At 46.0% G+C, this 16,661-nt stretch overlaps 1 protein-coding gene across 25 annotated transcripts in view; it reads right to left on the bottom strand.

The window, feature by feature from the left end:
• The window catches only part of R3hdm2 (R3H domain containing 2), a 125,848-nt gene that overhangs the window by 29,471 nt on the left and 79,716 nt on the right, over positions 1-16,661 (bottom strand). For 9 of the 25 annotated variants that reach the window (XM_076554096.1, XM_076554088.1, XM_076554085.1 and 6 more), the window contains 9 exons: positions 16,085-16,171; positions 13,554-13,680; positions 9,661-9,739; positions 8,946-9,005; positions 8,333-8,473; positions 7,721-7,829; positions 5,047-5,142; positions 2,325-2,356; positions 2,166-2,219 (listed from right to left, as the gene is read on the bottom strand). In XM_076554096.1, the coding sequence (XP_076410211.1) occupies positions 2,166-2,219; positions 2,325-2,356; positions 5,047-5,142; positions 7,721-7,829; positions 8,333-8,473; positions 8,946-9,005; positions 9,661-9,739; positions 13,554-13,680; positions 16,085-16,171 (785 nt within the window). The remainder of the gene's footprint in view (positions 1-2,165; positions 2,220-2,324; positions 2,357-5,046; positions 5,143-7,720; positions 7,830-8,332; positions 8,474-8,945; positions 9,006-9,660; positions 9,740-13,553; positions 13,681-16,084; positions 16,172-16,661) is intronic. The other 16 variants (XM_076554105.1, XM_076554090.1, XM_076554101.1 and 13 more) reach the window with 3 other exon arrangements.

Here is a 16,661-nt window from a genome sequence, read left to right on the forward strand (position 1 = left end):
TTTTTTTCACATTTACTGATTCGCGTGTGTATGTAAATGTCAGAGGACAGCCCACAGGAGCTGATTTTCTCCTTCTGCCATGGGAATCCTGGGGGCTGAACTCCAGCCATCAGGGCTGGCAGCAGGGCACGTATCTGCTGAGTCAGCTCACTGGTCTTCACCTAGGTCTTTAATCAAAACTCAGTTTGACTTTTCAGCTTGAAAAAAGATCTGGAGAGGTGAGGTCTGCACCTGCTCACCAGCTTCTCCAGCTATTATCAGCACAGTTGGATGCAGCCTGATGCTCACAGGAGAGCACAGTTCTTAGCAGTGAATGGGAATGAGGATTCAAACAGAACACAGGTTTGAGAGGGGGAAGAGATGTCAGTGAAGAGCTGGTGTGGGACAAGACAAAGAGCTGGACACAAATCAGCCTCAGTTCTACACATACAGCCAAGTAAACCAGGGCTGGGGATGTCATCACTAGGCATTTGTTTCCTTGATTGAGAGCGGACCCAGATAAGACACATTCTGGCAACTATAAAGCATGTTCACACATAGAAGTGAGTTAAAACTACTTATGATAGGTACTCTAGGATGATTACGACTGCAAAATGTATACCATCGAGCAGAATTTTCATTTTTTAAAATATGAGAACTTTATGAATCTTTGGTACCAGCAACAATGTAAAGCACACTCTGCCTCTGGTTTTCAGATGGACCTCAGGGTGGCACTGTCCAGAAATAAAGAAGATCAGAGGGGCTGGAGAGACACGCAGTGGTTGAGACGATGGCTGCTCTCCCAGAGGACCTGGGTTTGGTTCCCAGGACTCACACTGGGGGTGGGGGGGTGGGGAGAGGAGGACAGGACAGGATTGGGGACACAAAACTGTAACTTTTTTTTCAGGGGAATCTGATGCCCTCTTCTGGCCTCTGTGGGCACTGCATGTATGTGGTGCATAGACACATGCACGCAACATATCCATACACATAAATCTTTTTTAAAAAGTTTAAAAATATGGAAATTCTTTTTTATAGGTATATTTTTCTTTTTGGGTATGTGTAGCAGAAGGTAGGGTCACAGGAAAGTGGAATGTGGAATTGGAGAGAAGTCCCCCTCAAGGTTCAGTGATAGCTTCTCTGTTATAGATATAATAAACGGGTGTGTGTGTGTGTGTGTCTTTGTGTTCGTCCAGTCCCTTGGAGATGGAGTTATGAAGTGCGTGTGACCCACCTGCTGTGAGGGCTGGGAAATGGCTTCAAGTCCTCTCTAAGAGTGCACCCTGGTAACCACGGGGCATCTCACTTTAACTGGATTTAGGAAGACCAGTAAGGAGAGGACAACACAAGCCTTAGAAAGGAGACCCATAGCCAGGCGGTGGTGGCGCACGCCTTTAGTCCCAGCACTCGGGAGGCAGAGCCAGGCGGATCTCTGTGAGTTCGAGGCCAGCCTGGGCTACAGAGTGAGTTCCACGACAGGCTCCAAAGCTACACAGAGAAACCCTGTCTCGGAAAACAAAACAAACAAACAAACGAAAACCAAAACAAAAGAAAAAAGAAATGAGACCTATATTTTGAGTTTCCTAGGACATTTAGGATTTAAAAAATGGGAAAACCCTTTGGAAAGAGTACTGAATTACAGGGTTGGATATCTATCCTTTCTGAGGTCATCTTCTACATTGTACTATCTCAAAGAGAAAACTACAGAGAGACAGAGAGACATCCACATATGTATTTGTGTATGTGCACACATTATCTTTCCTGGAGATAAAAAATATTCCCTGTTCTAGGTTCAGCTATCAGCTGTCTATCCCTTCCCACAGATGAGCAAAGGCAGTCAGCAGACAGCCACCCTTTTACCTTATAAAAGTGTATGTTTGAATCTTTTAAAAATGCCCAACCCCAGCCAGTCTGTGGGAGGAAATAGTACCTACGTGTCTCAGACACAACTACGTGTTCCCCAACATCATCTACTCAGGACTAAATGAAATTGACAACAATAAAGTCACTGAGAGGGAGTCTTTTCTTTCCCCAAAAGGGAAAAAGAAATCCCATGTAGCAAAATTCACAAATTTAATTATTCTACAAGCAGCCATGCATGGAGCAAAACCACTCACTCCACTGAAAAGATTACAGCAAAACAAAATTAAAAGTAAAAAGGAGAGATATAGATCACACACAGGTACCTAAAAATCTGCCTTCTCTTGTGAGAGCTAGAAGAAAAGGCTTCTTTGGAGAGTCTGTTGGTTAACATCAAAACAAAACAAAAATAGTATCATTATAGGATTACATTAACCTCACTGATAAAGCTGAATGATAAGAGAGAACATGTAAATGGTACTAACCTGACATCACTTAGATATCCGTTCTGGCCAGTCTAGGTGAGGGAGAAAATGGAAAATAACTCATAAGAAAATAATAAGGTGTAACAGAAAAGGATGTCCATGATGCTATGAATACCCACGGTCTTCAAACCAAAGCTCTCACCCCACCAAAGGGGAGAGGGAGCAAGGCCAGGGTAACCCACGCTTCACCCCAGTCCGACTTCGCACCTTGAATGGGAAAGCACCTGGCATTCTCAGCCTTTCCACAGGGTTTACAATGAAGGTTGGTAGAGGGAGTATGGAGAGGAGGAAGAGGAAAGCTACAAACCTAATTATTTCCCCTTTTCACCTCCACATTTAGTGAACTGACTGTAACACTGATGCACTGTATTGTAAGCATGTTCAAAGGAAGGGAGGCATGAAAAGGAAGCCTCATTTTTTGGAAGTTAATCTCAGTGGCTGTTCTCTTTCTGCCCTTTTCATTTGCCCAAACAAAAGGTGCTCTGACTTGAGCCCCTTTATGGGTGAGATATTGGGGACGCAGATACTGTTTGGAGCCTAGAAACAAACGAGGACATCCAAGTCTGAAGCAGCCCACCAGGACCCCATTTCTGACAAAGCCACTGAGCTGAATGAAGTGAGCACTGCGGTGGACTCCCCAACCTCAGAAAAAGGCACCAGAGCATCTGGTGCTGAGCAAGGTGGTGCTCTGCACAGAGCAGAGGCTCCATGGGCAGCTTTCCCAAGACACAGCTCAGGCTCGAGAGAAGGCCGCCGCCGCCACCGCCGCAGCAGCATTTCCATCCGAACACCCTTCTCGGCACTTCCCATCGGGGCCTGCCTCCTTGTCCTCGCTCTACCCTTAATCACTCCCTCCGACTGGGCAGCTTTCTCTCCACATGGAATCTTTGGAGGATGGTGGGTTTTGGCCATTTCTCCTCATCTATATCTTCTGAGATTCCCGAGGCCTCTACTACAAGAGCTAGGAAGTACTGAAACGAAAGTGATAAATCCACAAGGATTTAACAAAGAATACATCTCTTAGTAGAGGCTTGAGACTAGAAATCAGGAGGGAAAAGGAGAGAAGAGCTAACTGTCTTTACTATGGCTGCAGGCAGGTGTGTTCCACTGTGGCTGACACTAGCCCCAATGTCCTAAAAAAGCTGTCTGTGCTTCCAGATCACAGGGCTCTGCAAAGGGCCTGACACAGTGAGGCGGTCACTGTCCACTCAGTGAAGCAGAGGACGATACAGACAGCTAGGCTGTCACTGCTGGCTCTAGCTAATCTGAAGACCCAGAGCAGAGCGAGCCCTATCAAGAGGTAGCTTCCATTAGGCTATGAACACGAACTCTGGAGCCAGACTGTCTAACTAGCAATGTTTAGGAGGTTGTTACCAAACTTCTCGGTGTCTTAGTTTCTTTATAAAGTGAGAAAAGTATTTAAAACAACTTCACAGACCTGTTGTGAAGACATGAATTCACCTATAAGCTAGTAAGTACTACACAAGCACTTCTAGTCACAATTTGGGGTCGTCCTGGTCATAGCCATGGCCCCTCTCCTCTCACTCCACCCACCTGGTGTGCAGGTGATGGACTCAACTCTTTGAGTAGGGATAACTTAGAGGACAGACTTCTGACTCAGAATGGAAGTCTATGTAACAGAAGGTAAGAAGACTGCTTCTTGAATTGTAGGCCAGAAAGCTTGTTGTGTGTCCCTTTCCACTAAGGAGAGACACTATTCTTCTGAGTGAGGTGGAGATGAAAAGACACACACACATGTTGTCTGTGTGTGTCTGTGTGTGATATAAAAATGGGAGGGGTGTCTGATGAGAGAAGAAGACAGAGGAGTGGGAGGGGAGTGGTGTCCTCCACGTGCTTTCACTTCCTTTGTTGCTAATCTGACGGTAAGATGTTCTCCCAGCTGGATCTGGAGATCTGTTTCTCTGTTGCTCATCTAAACTCTTTCCTGAAATCCTGCTGTACAGCTAGCTCCTAGACTAACAGGCAAAGGTAACCAGATACAGGGGTAACAAGTACATTTGATATGGCCCACAGTTCTTAAAAATAAATTTACCTAAACTGATAGATGCTGCCTTTTAGACCATGGAGCCATTCCTTTTCTAGGAACAAGGTAAGAAACATAGGAAGAAGGAGACTCCCCACTCAAGTGGTAACTGAGGGAACAGGGTGTCCTGTGCATGGGGAATGTGGGACCTGGAGAGGATGGTGCCGGAGCAGCACTTTAGTAAAGCATTAACATATCCTAAAACAAGCTGGCCAAACAAGATGACTGTCGAACCTGTGTGGATTCCGAGTCTTCTACTTAGAAGCCAAGATGCAGAACAGGCAGTGGGCGTCTACAGGGCGAGCTGGAGGAAGCCTTGATAGGCAAGACTTAGGGCCCTTTCATCAGCTCTGCCAAAACCATTTCTCTTTCCAGTCTAGTTATATTTACCAAATTCAGCCACTCCAAGTTTCGGTTCTCTCTGTATACCATACAGCAGAATGTATTCCAAAATACAAATAAAACCTGTAGCTTCCCAATAAGCCACATTTAGGGTTAGAGGTCAAATCTGGGACTGACTGATGTTGGTTAAAAAAAAAAAAAAAAGAAAGAAAAAGAAAAAAAGAAAAGAAAATCAACAAAAAGAGCCAACAACATTCATGGCGGGTTCATTCCATTCACAGTTCCAAGGTTAGCGCTACGAGCTATGATCTGACAACTCTCAGAAACTACACTTACCTCTCGGGCAAATATTCTCTCTCGGACCCTTTGATATTCCTCCTCTCTCTCTTCTATTGACTTGCTCCTCCTTCCATCCTGCAATGGAACTCTGATCTAGATCGATGAGCAGAATTAAGCTAGTTAAGTTCTCCTCGTACTGCAAGCTCACTGCACACCAGCAAGAAGAGAAACCGGGAAAGTTTATAGTCGCCATCAAACAATGGAAAACAAAGAGATAAAGTATTTCCATCCTGGACAGGTTTCACTGGGTACATCTGACCATGCAGTTTGGGAGATCAGCTTTTCTGGATGGTAGAGGACTTGCCATCCCCCCAGCCCCCAAATATCAAGAATGGCAGCTCTTTGTAAGGGTTGGGTTGCTTCCCTGGAGTGATCAGGTTCTGTGCAGTCAGTAAAGATAAGAAAACAGCCCCAGGCGGGGAAGCCAACAACAGTTCTTCAGAGGGCAAGCGCGGGGAGAAGGAAGCTGACGGGGGCACAGAAGGAAGTGTCTGGCAGAGCCGGAGGTGGAGGCGGCGGTTCACAGAACTAGCCCTCCACAGGATCCCTTCCTGTGGCACTAGGACCACGTCCTCGCAACCGAGTCAGACATGGCTCAGCAAGAGGGTCTCTCTCGGACATCACCTCAGGGGTGAAGCTAAACTCCAAGACTAAGCCTTTTTCTCACCTTCATGAGAGCAACGGAAGGAGCTGAGGAGACAAATTACAGAAATAAAGAACAAAGAGAACAGAGGACACAGAAGAGAAAAGAACACCACAGAAAGACATGGGCAGAAAGGGACAGCGGCACGAGAACGGTGAAGAGAGAGGAAGACAGGAAGGGAAGAAGGGATGGAGGACACAGAACCCATGCTCTGACTGACAGTGAGGTGACCAATAGGATGTCTCATGGGCAGATGACCTCACTTCCCATCACTGTTTTCCTCTTCAACTGCTGCTACTGTGAGCGCTGCCTGGGAGGGTGTGACAGAGAGCCCTTCACGACAGTCACTGCAAGTGTTCTGAGAGGGAAGGCCCCGGCCAACGTCATCAACCACACCACAGACAACCCGACCTGCAGTCAGATCTGAAGCACTACAGAACCCACTGCTCTAGGCTCATCCTCTCATTACCAGTTTCCAACGGCAACCCAAGACTTCAGGAGTCTTGACTGATTAGATTGAGTCCTCACCCTTCTTGAGAGCCTCTACTGTACTAAGCATCTTTCATCAGTTCTACCACAAGAAGACAGAGACCCTCACAGCTGCTCAGCCTCTAGCACTGATAAGGAGGGCAAGGTAGAAAGCATAACGGGGTGTGGAGGTGAATCCCAGCCCTTCTGACGCCCAGTACAGTGACTTTAGGCAAGTAACATAACATCTCAAAGACTCCGTGTTTTTGTGTGTAAAGTGGGGTTAATAACCCCATTTACACTGGGTTGTGGAAAGGATCAAAAGAGATAGCATATATATGTTTAAAGCAAAGCCCAGCTCAGGGAAAAACCAGCGATACTATGGTTTTTTAGTGATACCACAGCAGAAAGCACACAGAATCCACCCTGTTGGGGACCAAGCTTGAAGCTGAGATGGGAAGTTCACACCAGAACAGGTCACCTTCCATTCCAACGTGCCTCTAGGCCTGAATACTCCTGATCCATGGGAAAGGGGCTTTGGGAAAATGTAGAGAAGGGCATCAGGATGGAAAGGCTCTTTCTTGTTTTACAAAAATTTGTCTTTTTGTAGTTTTCTTTGCTTTCAATCAGACCCAGCGTGTTTGTCCACATTAGATAATGGCACCTTTCTTAAAAGGTTTCTTTCATATTCAAGCAAGCAAGAAAGGTCCTGGTCCCAAGACCACATAATATTTCAAGAAAACTAATTTTGACTATAGAAGATATTATTATATAGTTTCTATTCCTTACCAAGACTCATATTGGCTCTACCCAACCATATTCTTCAAATCTAATTCCCCTTGGAGGACAAGCAGATGCAGGATAACTCTAAACTAATCCTCAATCATATGCTATTTAAGGGGAAGAGGTCAGAGCAGCAGCCAGACCCACCATAAATGAAGGGATAGGACACTTTGTTAATTTCTTAGTTCCATAGGCATGTATCACAAAGGGACCTGAGTTCCCAGCACGGGAAGTCGAATTAACTCACCTTGGTAGAAGGAGGTGGGAAAAAGATTAAGGAGTTTGCCAAAAGGGATCAGAGATACCTTTATAACTGGTTAGATTAGATCATAACTTTGCCAGTTCAAGGCTAGTCCTCAGCTAGGATAAGAATGAAATGGGATAAGGTAGGTTTTGGTAGCTCTCAATGTAAATCCTATGGGTCAGGTGGAGGTGTGGGGGTGGGGGAGACAACACTGATATCAGCTAGATCAAGGCTGACACAGGGAGGGGCCTGCTTTGTACAAAATGAAATGTAGTCAGAAGTTAGTGGCAGACCTAAAGAATTGTAGGCCAAATGAGATTCCCCAGCAAACCTGAGCACCGTGTGTCTCTGAGGGCAGCGTCCAGTTCAACAACTGCACTCAATCCTCAGGGGTAAGCCAGACCCCGCTCAGGAGAACAGCTCTATGCATTTGCATTCTAAGACATTTTCAGTTTCCTCCTCCCCCAAACCTTCTCCCTTCCCAGTTTCTCTTACTGCAGTCTCCTCTAGTCCCACCCCTTCCCACTCTTCACCTGGTTATCATCTCGGTCCATACTGGCATCATCTCTCTTGAGAATGAATCTCTGCTGAAATTCTGTATTCTTCTCATCTTTTATGTGTTCTGAGAATCTCTGTTCAGGGCTGAGATTTGGAAAGAAATGTGGAGAGAGAGGAGGAAAAAGGCCTTTACATTAGGGAGGAGAACTTCTGGGCATAGGTCTTCTCAATTCCACACCCTCTACCCAGGACTTTGGTGTCACGTGAAGGTTTGAATGAATCTTTGAGTGTAATCTCTTCTCTCCACCCCACCTTTTTTTCTGAGACAGTCCCTCCTGTGGTCTAACCCTGACCTCCTGGCCCTTCTGCCGCCACCTTCCCGGGTGCTAAGACTGCAGGGGTGCACCGCTCCATGACGCCCCTGTGTGTGACAGTGTGTCCTTCAAAGCTGTGGCTGTCTTGTCCCAGGTGAACAGAAGCCAGGGCCAGTTTCTCTACTCAGTCTACCTCTAAGACTTCACAGGAAGTAGGAATTGATAAGACATCCCTTCTCGCCCCTGGAAGAGACATCTGGGTTCTGTATCTTCCTCTTCTCTCCTAGCAGGTTATCCCATGAAACCTTCCCAGTCCATGGGGTTTCCCCTTACATTCTCGTGTTGCTGGTTTTGTTGATGATGACAGCTTTCCCGGTTTGATCAACATTGTGGTCCATCCCGAAATAGGCAGCTACCCGGTGTAATAGCATCCGGTGATATGAGGTCATCTGAGGGAACTTCTTGAACTGGTTGCTGAAGGGACACCAGGGGTAAAAAGTAAAAGACAGCCGTAGAAGGGAACTTATTTCCCTTAAGTGTCTGAGTAGAGAAATTTTTACGGAGACTCAGACATACATACAAAAAAATACTCCATGAGAACAAAAGTTTCTCTTGGTATTTTGCAGATTAGCTTGTCCCAGTCTCTAGTAATGCTAGCCATTCCCACTCCATGATGCCATTTTTAAGGTCTTACTTCCCCCCCCCTCCCCGCCCGAATGTTGTCAGTCAAAGGGAAATGGGAGGAGCAGAGTAGTATCCGGGACAATACCTGGCTGCTAAAACGATAGGAATTCTTTTCGGCTCAAGTTTATACAGCGGGTAAACTCTCCCCTGCTTTCATCTATCTGCTGTTTAACCTGCTCAGACTGTTTCTACCAGAGCTGGACATGGTCTCTATCCAGTGTCCCCTCCCACTTCTAAGTATGTATTCCATAAAGGGACTTACTTGTTGTCATTGATAAACTCCAGAATCTCCTGTTCTAATTTTAGCAGCATCATTCTGTCCCTGTTTAAAAAATATTAAAGCAAAACAAAACAAAAAAACCACAGCCCTCCCACAGACATTAAAAGCAGGGACTGAAAACCAACTTGTTCATCACAAAAACTGAGGGGTCTATCCAAACTCTAATAATGACCGTAACACAGAGGCCAAGGAACCTCCCTAAACTGTCCTATGTTCTGAAGAAGAACACCAACTCAAGTACATACTTTGTATATCTTTCCTAACCACAGACTTTGTAATGCACATAGCAATCAGCAGCCTATTCATATAAACACATAATTTATGCTTGCAAATATAGGCATTATTCTATATCCCACCCAGTTATTCAAGGGTTTAAAAGCAGTTATGGTTTTGCTTATGTACAAGCCAACTAGTTGTTCCTCTGGGATTTTTAACTAGTAAACACTCAAGTCTTCAAATTTCTTAGTTATTATACTCATTTTGCACAAAATTTTTCTCAACTCTTCAAAACACCGAAATCTCAATGTGAGTATTCTGAATCCCTCAAAAAACTAAAACTCTACTTCAGAAGAACTAAGAAGAGATGGGCATGCTACACTCTAACAACAGAGAAATGCTGAACAGCTGACTGCCGTGAGCAGGTCCTGGGGTCCTCCCTATCTATCCCTTTCCCCCCCCCCACAGATCATGTGATTACCTTGGGTTCTTTTTCAGTGTATTGACAAGGAATTCATGGAGGTCTATTCCAGTGGAGTCAGTATATTCTTGGCTGGAGTCTGGAACCACCACAACAAAAGAAATTTAAAAGAAATGTGGAACTGCTCGCATGGTATCTAATTTCAAATAAAATCCAACATCTAAGCAGCCATTACAAGACCAGGAGACTAAACCCAAACTCCGAGCTGAGCCAGGACTCGAGTGACATTTACTGACAGCCCTGTGTCAGCTCCTATCACAGACCGGGCGTGGTAAAGCACTTGCCGAGCCTGTGTCCCGTCCTGGGTTCAAGTCCAAGTACTGCTAAAAAGGAGAACTCGTGGGCTGTGGAAACAGCTCAGTGGATAGAATGCAGATCCTTAGCAGCCACATAAGAGCCGGTGCTGGGGACAGAGAGTGGAGACAGGTGAATGTGTGGAGTTTACTGGCCAGTGTGGCTCAACCAGTTTTAGGTTCAGTGTAGAGACTTGTTGTGGGACATTTTGTTTGTGTTCTGACAAATAAAGCTTGCCTGGAAATCAGAGGGCAGAGCTAGGCACAAGTTAACCATAGAGGCCAGGCAGCGGTGGCACGCACCTTTAATCCCAGCACTTGGGAGAAAGCAGCAGGAAGATCAGGAGTTCTAGGCCACTCTGGGCTACATGAGATTGAACCAGTCTAAAAGAGAAACAGAGCCATGTGGTGGCTCTGTTTAATCCCAACATTTGGGATCTCACGTCTTTGATCCCAGCACTAGGGAGGTGGGGACAGGATCTTGCCCATTCAGTCAGAGGATTCAGAGACAGGACGACCCAGTCCAGTCTGAGGATTTGTAGAGACAGTGCCTCATTGGGTTGGAGCTTTTGTAGAGACTTCTTAGTCTCTGGTAGCTGCTGCTCTGCTTCTCTGATCTTTCAGCTTTCACCTTGGTGTCTCACCCTGGGTTTTTATTGTTAAGATTAATTAGGATCATGCATCAGAAACTGTCTCAAAACCTAAGGTGGAATGGCTAGTTAGGAAACCAGGATTTGACTCCCAGAACTTCCACAGTGAAAGGAGAGAACTAACTCCTGAAAGGTGTCCCCTGACCTCCACATACACACATCACACACACAATAAATAAATAAACACAGAAATGTGTAAAAAACAATTAAAATAAGGTAGAGGGCAATAAGCACCTGACTTCAACCTCTGGCCTCTCCGTGTGAACATGGACACATGCATATCCTAGCCCCGCCCCAAACAAAACCGTCACAACAACAGGAGGAAGAACGGAGGAATCTGGGCTAGAGTGTTAGGTAATATTACACTAAAATATTACTCAACATTGGCAAATATGTGCTGAATGTCCTGATCAAAATATAGCAGGTTTTATTCTACCTAATAAAAACAAATTATTTGGGGCTGGAGAGATGGCTCAGCAGTTAAGACTACTGACTGCTCTTCTAGAGGTCCTGAGTTCAATTCCCAGGACCCACATGGTGTTTCACAACCACCTGTAATGGTGCCCTCTTCTGGCCGGCAGGGACACATGCAGGCAGAACACTATATAGATATAAATAAATAAATAAATAAGAAAAAATAAAGTTATTAAAAAAACAAAACAAAACCAAATTACAGGTTAAGAGCAGTCATAGCTGAATTTTCCAAAATCTCAGGGACTTTGTCCAATATAGATTATCTTTTAACCCCAAGGTTGCTTTATTTGTCAAATGTAATTTTTCGAAAACTAAAGACAATTTCATTGTGTGTGTATGTAGGTACACACGCTGTGGCACAGGAGGTCAGAGCACCCTCTGCAGAGTCCTTTTACTTCCACCTTTATGTGGCTCCAGGGACGGAGCCAGGTCGTCAGGCCTGCACTTTTACCCACAGAGCCATCCTGCTGCACCTCAAATGTGGTAATTTTTATAGACTGTGTCTTTCTGCTACCAGCTCCAAAGTTAGAAGCCAGAGTCTAAAAAGTACATCTATATTATAAGACATACTATATCAGGGCTGGGGGTGCAGTTCAGTTGGAAGAGGCTGATTTTAACGTATGTGAACCCTGGGTTTGATCCCTAGCACCACCTAACTAAGCATGCTCGTCCCAGTCCTCAGGAGATGGAAGTAGAATGGTCAGATGGTCAAGGCCAGCCCAGATTTGGAGGCCCTGCCTCCAGACAGACAAACCTATCACTGTAGCCATCCCCAATTCAAAATGTAAAGGTTATCTGGGAGATATGCTATTATGCTTATTCCTACTAGAGTGTAAACAAAATCCGACCTGACTACACTGCCTCATCCCGGGTAGTGTCGACACTGACAGAACACCTCTCTGTGGTACACAGGACCTGAGGCACGTTGATTAAAGGAGCACAGCAGGGCTTCACCTGTTAACTGCTCCCCCAAGCAATCACTTCAGCAGGGACTGCTGGGCCAATAAAACCAGTGGGTGCCAAGGTGTCAAGATGAAAAGAACACTGTAGATTTGTAATCCTAGTCACTCAGGAGGCTGAGGCAGGAGAATTTAAGGCCTGTCCTGACTACTAACTTCAAAGACAGCCTGGGAAAGAAACATGGTGAGATTTTTGTCTCCAAATAAAAGGTAAAAAGATGTCTGGAGTTTAGCACAGGGGTAGAGTGCTTGCCCAGAATGGACAGAGCTATGGATTTCATCTCCAGCACCACATGCAAGCCACGCATTCTGGCACACACCATAATCCCAAGACCCAGGAGGTAAAGGCAGGAAGATCATAAATTCAAGAGCATCTTCATCCACTGAGCAAGTTACAGGCCAGGCTAGGCTCCATGAGACCCACAGAGAGGAGAAAAGAAAGAACAGGAAGGCGGAAGGAGACACTGCAGCCGCCACCATGACAAGCAGCATGTGAAGACTCCGGTAAGTCACCAGCCACGTGGCAAGGTATAGATTTATAGAAATGGATTAATTTAAGCTATAAGAACAGTTAGCAAGAAGCCTGCCACGGCCATACAGTTTGCATGCAATATAAGTCTCTGTGTTTACTTGGTTGGGTCTGAGTGGCTGTGGGACTGGAGGGTGACAGAGATTTGTCCTGACTGTGGGCAAGGCAGGAAAACTCTAGCTACAATTTAAGACAAAAGGAGCTGGAGAGACCGCTCAACAGTTAAGAGCACTGCATGCTCGTCCAGCGGACCTGGGTTTGATTTCCAGTGTCCACATGGTGGCTCATGACTATCTGTAACTTTAGTCCCTGAAGAACTGGCATCCTCTTCTGGCCTACTTTGCTGTGGATGATTGATTGATTGATAAATAAAACATTGATTGGCCAGTAGCCAGGCAGGAAGTATAGGCAGGACAAGGAGAGAGGAGAATTCTGGGAAGTGGAAGGCTGAGGGAGAGAGATGCTGCCAGCCAGCCGCCGCCATGAGAAGATGTTAAGATACTGGTAAGCCACAAGCCATGTGGCAATTTACAGATTAACAGAAATGGGTAACAAGAAGCCTGCTGTGGCCATATAGTTTATAAGCAATATAAGTCTCTGTGTTTACTAAGCAGCTGTGGGACTGTGGGTGACCAAGGGCCAGGCAGGACCAGGAAAGCTCCAGTTACAGTACCTGAGCACTAAGCATGCACACAGTGCAAAGATATACATGCAAGGAAAACATCCATGCACATAAAATGAAAATAAATCTTGAAAAAAAAAATTGAGATGCTGGGTGCAGTGGTGTAGGCTTTTAATTCAGCCCTGGGAAGCAGAGGCAGGCAGATCTCTATGAGTTCAAGGCAAACCTGGTCTACATAGTGAATTCCAGGCCAGCAAGGGCTAGTCTCTCAAAACAAAATACCTTCCCCCTAAAAAGATGAGGTATATTGAGAGACAGAGAGCACACTGGTCAGGCACTAAGCTGGAGGAGAGGCACAGTCCTCACCTCTGGACAGCATCTTCCTTGGAGCCTTCTCTTTGCTTCTGTCCTTGTCTTCCTTTTCAGAGACATCCTTTGTGGATTTTTCTTCCTCCTTGTCAGAGGGGCAGCTGATGTGCAACTGAATTATATCCTTAAATAAAAGGAAAGTGGCATATAATCACAGGAGGGAAACGATTTCAAGTCTTTGGTGGGTGTGGAGAAAATGGCTCAGCTTAAGTAAGAGCACTTGTTGCCCTGGCAGGGGACCTGGATTCCCTTCCCAGCACATGTGTGGTGGCTCACAACCATCTGTAACTCTAGATCCAGGAGATATGTGTAACTGATACACAGACATATATCCAGGCACACTATTCATACACAAAAAATAAATTACTCCCACCCCCCCCCAAAAAAAAAAACAGGGTTTCTCTAACAGCTCTGGCTGTACTGGAACTCACTTTGTAGACCAGGCTGGCCTCAAACTCACTGAAACCCACCTGCCTGTGCCTCTCGGGAGCTGAACTAAAGGTGTGCACCACCACCACCTGTCTTATATCTCTTTTTTAAAGCAATTAAACTCTGTGTTTCCTTCAAAATCCCAATAGAAGCAAATCTTGCGATGGCAGCTTTTTCTTAAACCTCTGTGTGTGTGTGTGTGTGTGTGTGTGTGTGTGTGTGTGTGTGTGTGTGTGTGTACAAGCGCGCATGTTTCAGTATGGGCATGTGTGGCACGGCACACTTGTGGAGGTCTGTCGTGGAATAATCCTCTTGCACACGGTGAAGGAGTGTCACTCTGATGCACGATACGCAGGAGAGGGGCAGCAGGCCGTGAGCTGTGCTGCCCGTGAAAATCACAGAGACGGGTTAACTGAAATTACCAGAGCTGGTCAGAAACAAGGCTAAGTTATCGGCCGAGCTTTCACTATTTCAAATGAGGTCTCTACGTCATTTTTTGTGAGCTGGCAGGCCAAAAGAAAAGTCTGTCTACAGAGGTCAGAGACCCTTGCTTAGGACAGGCTGTCTTGCACACAGTGGTGTGTCCCACGGTAGCGAGTGCAGAGCTTCCAGGGTCTTCAGTCTTCACTTCCCATCTCACACGTACACTGGGCACACGAACTCAGGTTCTCATCAAGGCTTTAGCCACTGTGGTGGTTTGAATAAAAATGGACACCATAGGCTCACATATTTGAATGTTTAGTCACCAGGGAGTGGCACTATTTGAAAAGATTAGGAGGTGTGGCCTTGTTGGAAGAAGTGTCTGGAGGTGGGCACTGAGGTTTCAAAAGCCCAAGACAGGCCAGTGGCGCGCTCTCGCTCTCTCGCTCGCTCTCTCTCTCTCTCTCTCTCTCTCTCTCTCTCTCTCTCTCTCTCTCTCTCTCTCTCTCTCTCTTCCCGCTGCCTTTGGATTCGGAAGTAGAACTCTTAGTTACGCCAGGCTCCCCACCATGATGGCAATGGACTGAACCTCTGAGACTGTAAGCCAGCCCCAGTTAAATGCTTCCCGTAGAAGAGTTGCCATGGTCATGGTGTCTCTTCGCAGCCATAGAACACCGACTGAGACACCCACTCAATCACCTTCCCAGCCCCAGCTTTATCTTACAGAGGAGGGCATGGGTGGAACTGATAGATCACTGAAGCGGAAGGAAGGGTGTGGCTGCGAACCATTCAGCCCTGGGTCCCCTGCCACAAGAGCAAGACATTAAGATTCACACTCTTGTCGGGCAGGCGGTGGCGGCGCACGTCTTTAATTCCAGCACTTGGGAGGCAGAAGCAGGCGGATCTCTGTGAGTTCGAGGCCAGACTGGTCTATAGAGTGAGTTCCAGGAAAGGCGCAAAGCTACACAGAGAAACCTTGTCTTGGGGGAAAAAAAAAAAAGAAAAAAAAAGACTCACACTCTTCACTGTTACCACATACCACCACAACAGCTTTTCTTTTTTGATTTATTTATTTGTATTTTATGCACATTGGTATTTTGTCTGCATGTGTGTCTGTGTGAGGGAGTCGGAATCTCAGGCACTGGAGCTGCAGGCAGCTGTGAGCTGTCCTGTGGGTCCTCTGGAGGAGCAGCCAGTGCTCTTATGGCTCACCGTCTCTCCAGTGTCGAAGAGCTTTTCTTTTTGTGTGTGTTTGGTTTTTTTTTTTCGAGGCAGGGTTTCTCTATGTAGCTTTGGTGCCTATCCTGGAACTCGCTCTGTAGCCCAGGCTGGCCTCGAACTCACAGAGATCCGCCTGCCTCTGCCTCCCGAGTGCTGGGACTAAAGGCGTGCGCCACCACCGCCCGGCGAGCTTCCTTTAAAGTACCCTTTCACCAAGTCTTGGTGGTGCAGGCCTGTGATTCTAGCACCTGGGAGGTAGAGGCTGGAGTACCAAAATCACCTCTGCTACATAAAGAGTTTGAGGCTAATCTGAGATACCTAAGACCTCGTCTCAGAAAACCAACATACTTTCTTCATTGACTTCCAGGTCTGATGTCCATGTTGTGATTGCTCTTATGCTTTACCCAACAAACTGCCATGCTCAAAACAGGCAACACTGAGGCCTGTGAGCGACCCACCTGGGTGTCCAGTGGCCCATCAGCAAATGGAGTGGAGGACTCCTCACATACTGCCAGACTTCGCACCAACTTGAGCTTGGAATTAGACTGAAAAACAAAACAAACATCAAAAACACAAGTCATACATATTCCTTTGGTGAATTAGAAAATACCTTCTTAGACTCTGTCAGTTGCAGTTTCTAGTAAGGAGTGTTGTCTGTCTTTCTTTCTTTCTTTCTTTTTTTTTTCTTTTCAAAATAGGTTCTAACTATGTAGCTTTGGCTGTCCTGGAACTCACTATGTAGACCAGGCTGACATGGGGGAGAATTTAGTAAATAATTTAATATAGTAAATATTAAAACTCATACAAACAGCCATTCTCCTAGAGAAGCCAGGAGTGAGCAGAGAAATCAGCAATTCAGTACAAACAATACCAATACCCTCAAGCTCTGTGGAGTCCTGTGAGGTCTCATTTCAGGCTCAGATATAGACTGTGCCTGGATGGGAGAGAATGGAGTCACACTTTCCAGTACGAAATGTATGTAAATGTGCACTAGACAGCTAGGCAGCGGTGGCACACACCTTTAATCCCAGAGGC

The sequence above is a fragment of the Peromyscus maniculatus genome, chromosome 18 (genome assembly GCF_049852395.1).
Source record: "Peromyscus maniculatus bairdii isolate BWxNUB_F1_BW_parent chromosome 18, HU_Pman_BW_mat_3.1, whole genome shotgun sequence".
Lineage (NCBI taxonomy): Eukaryota > Metazoa > Chordata > Mammalia > Rodentia > Cricetidae > Peromyscus > Peromyscus maniculatus.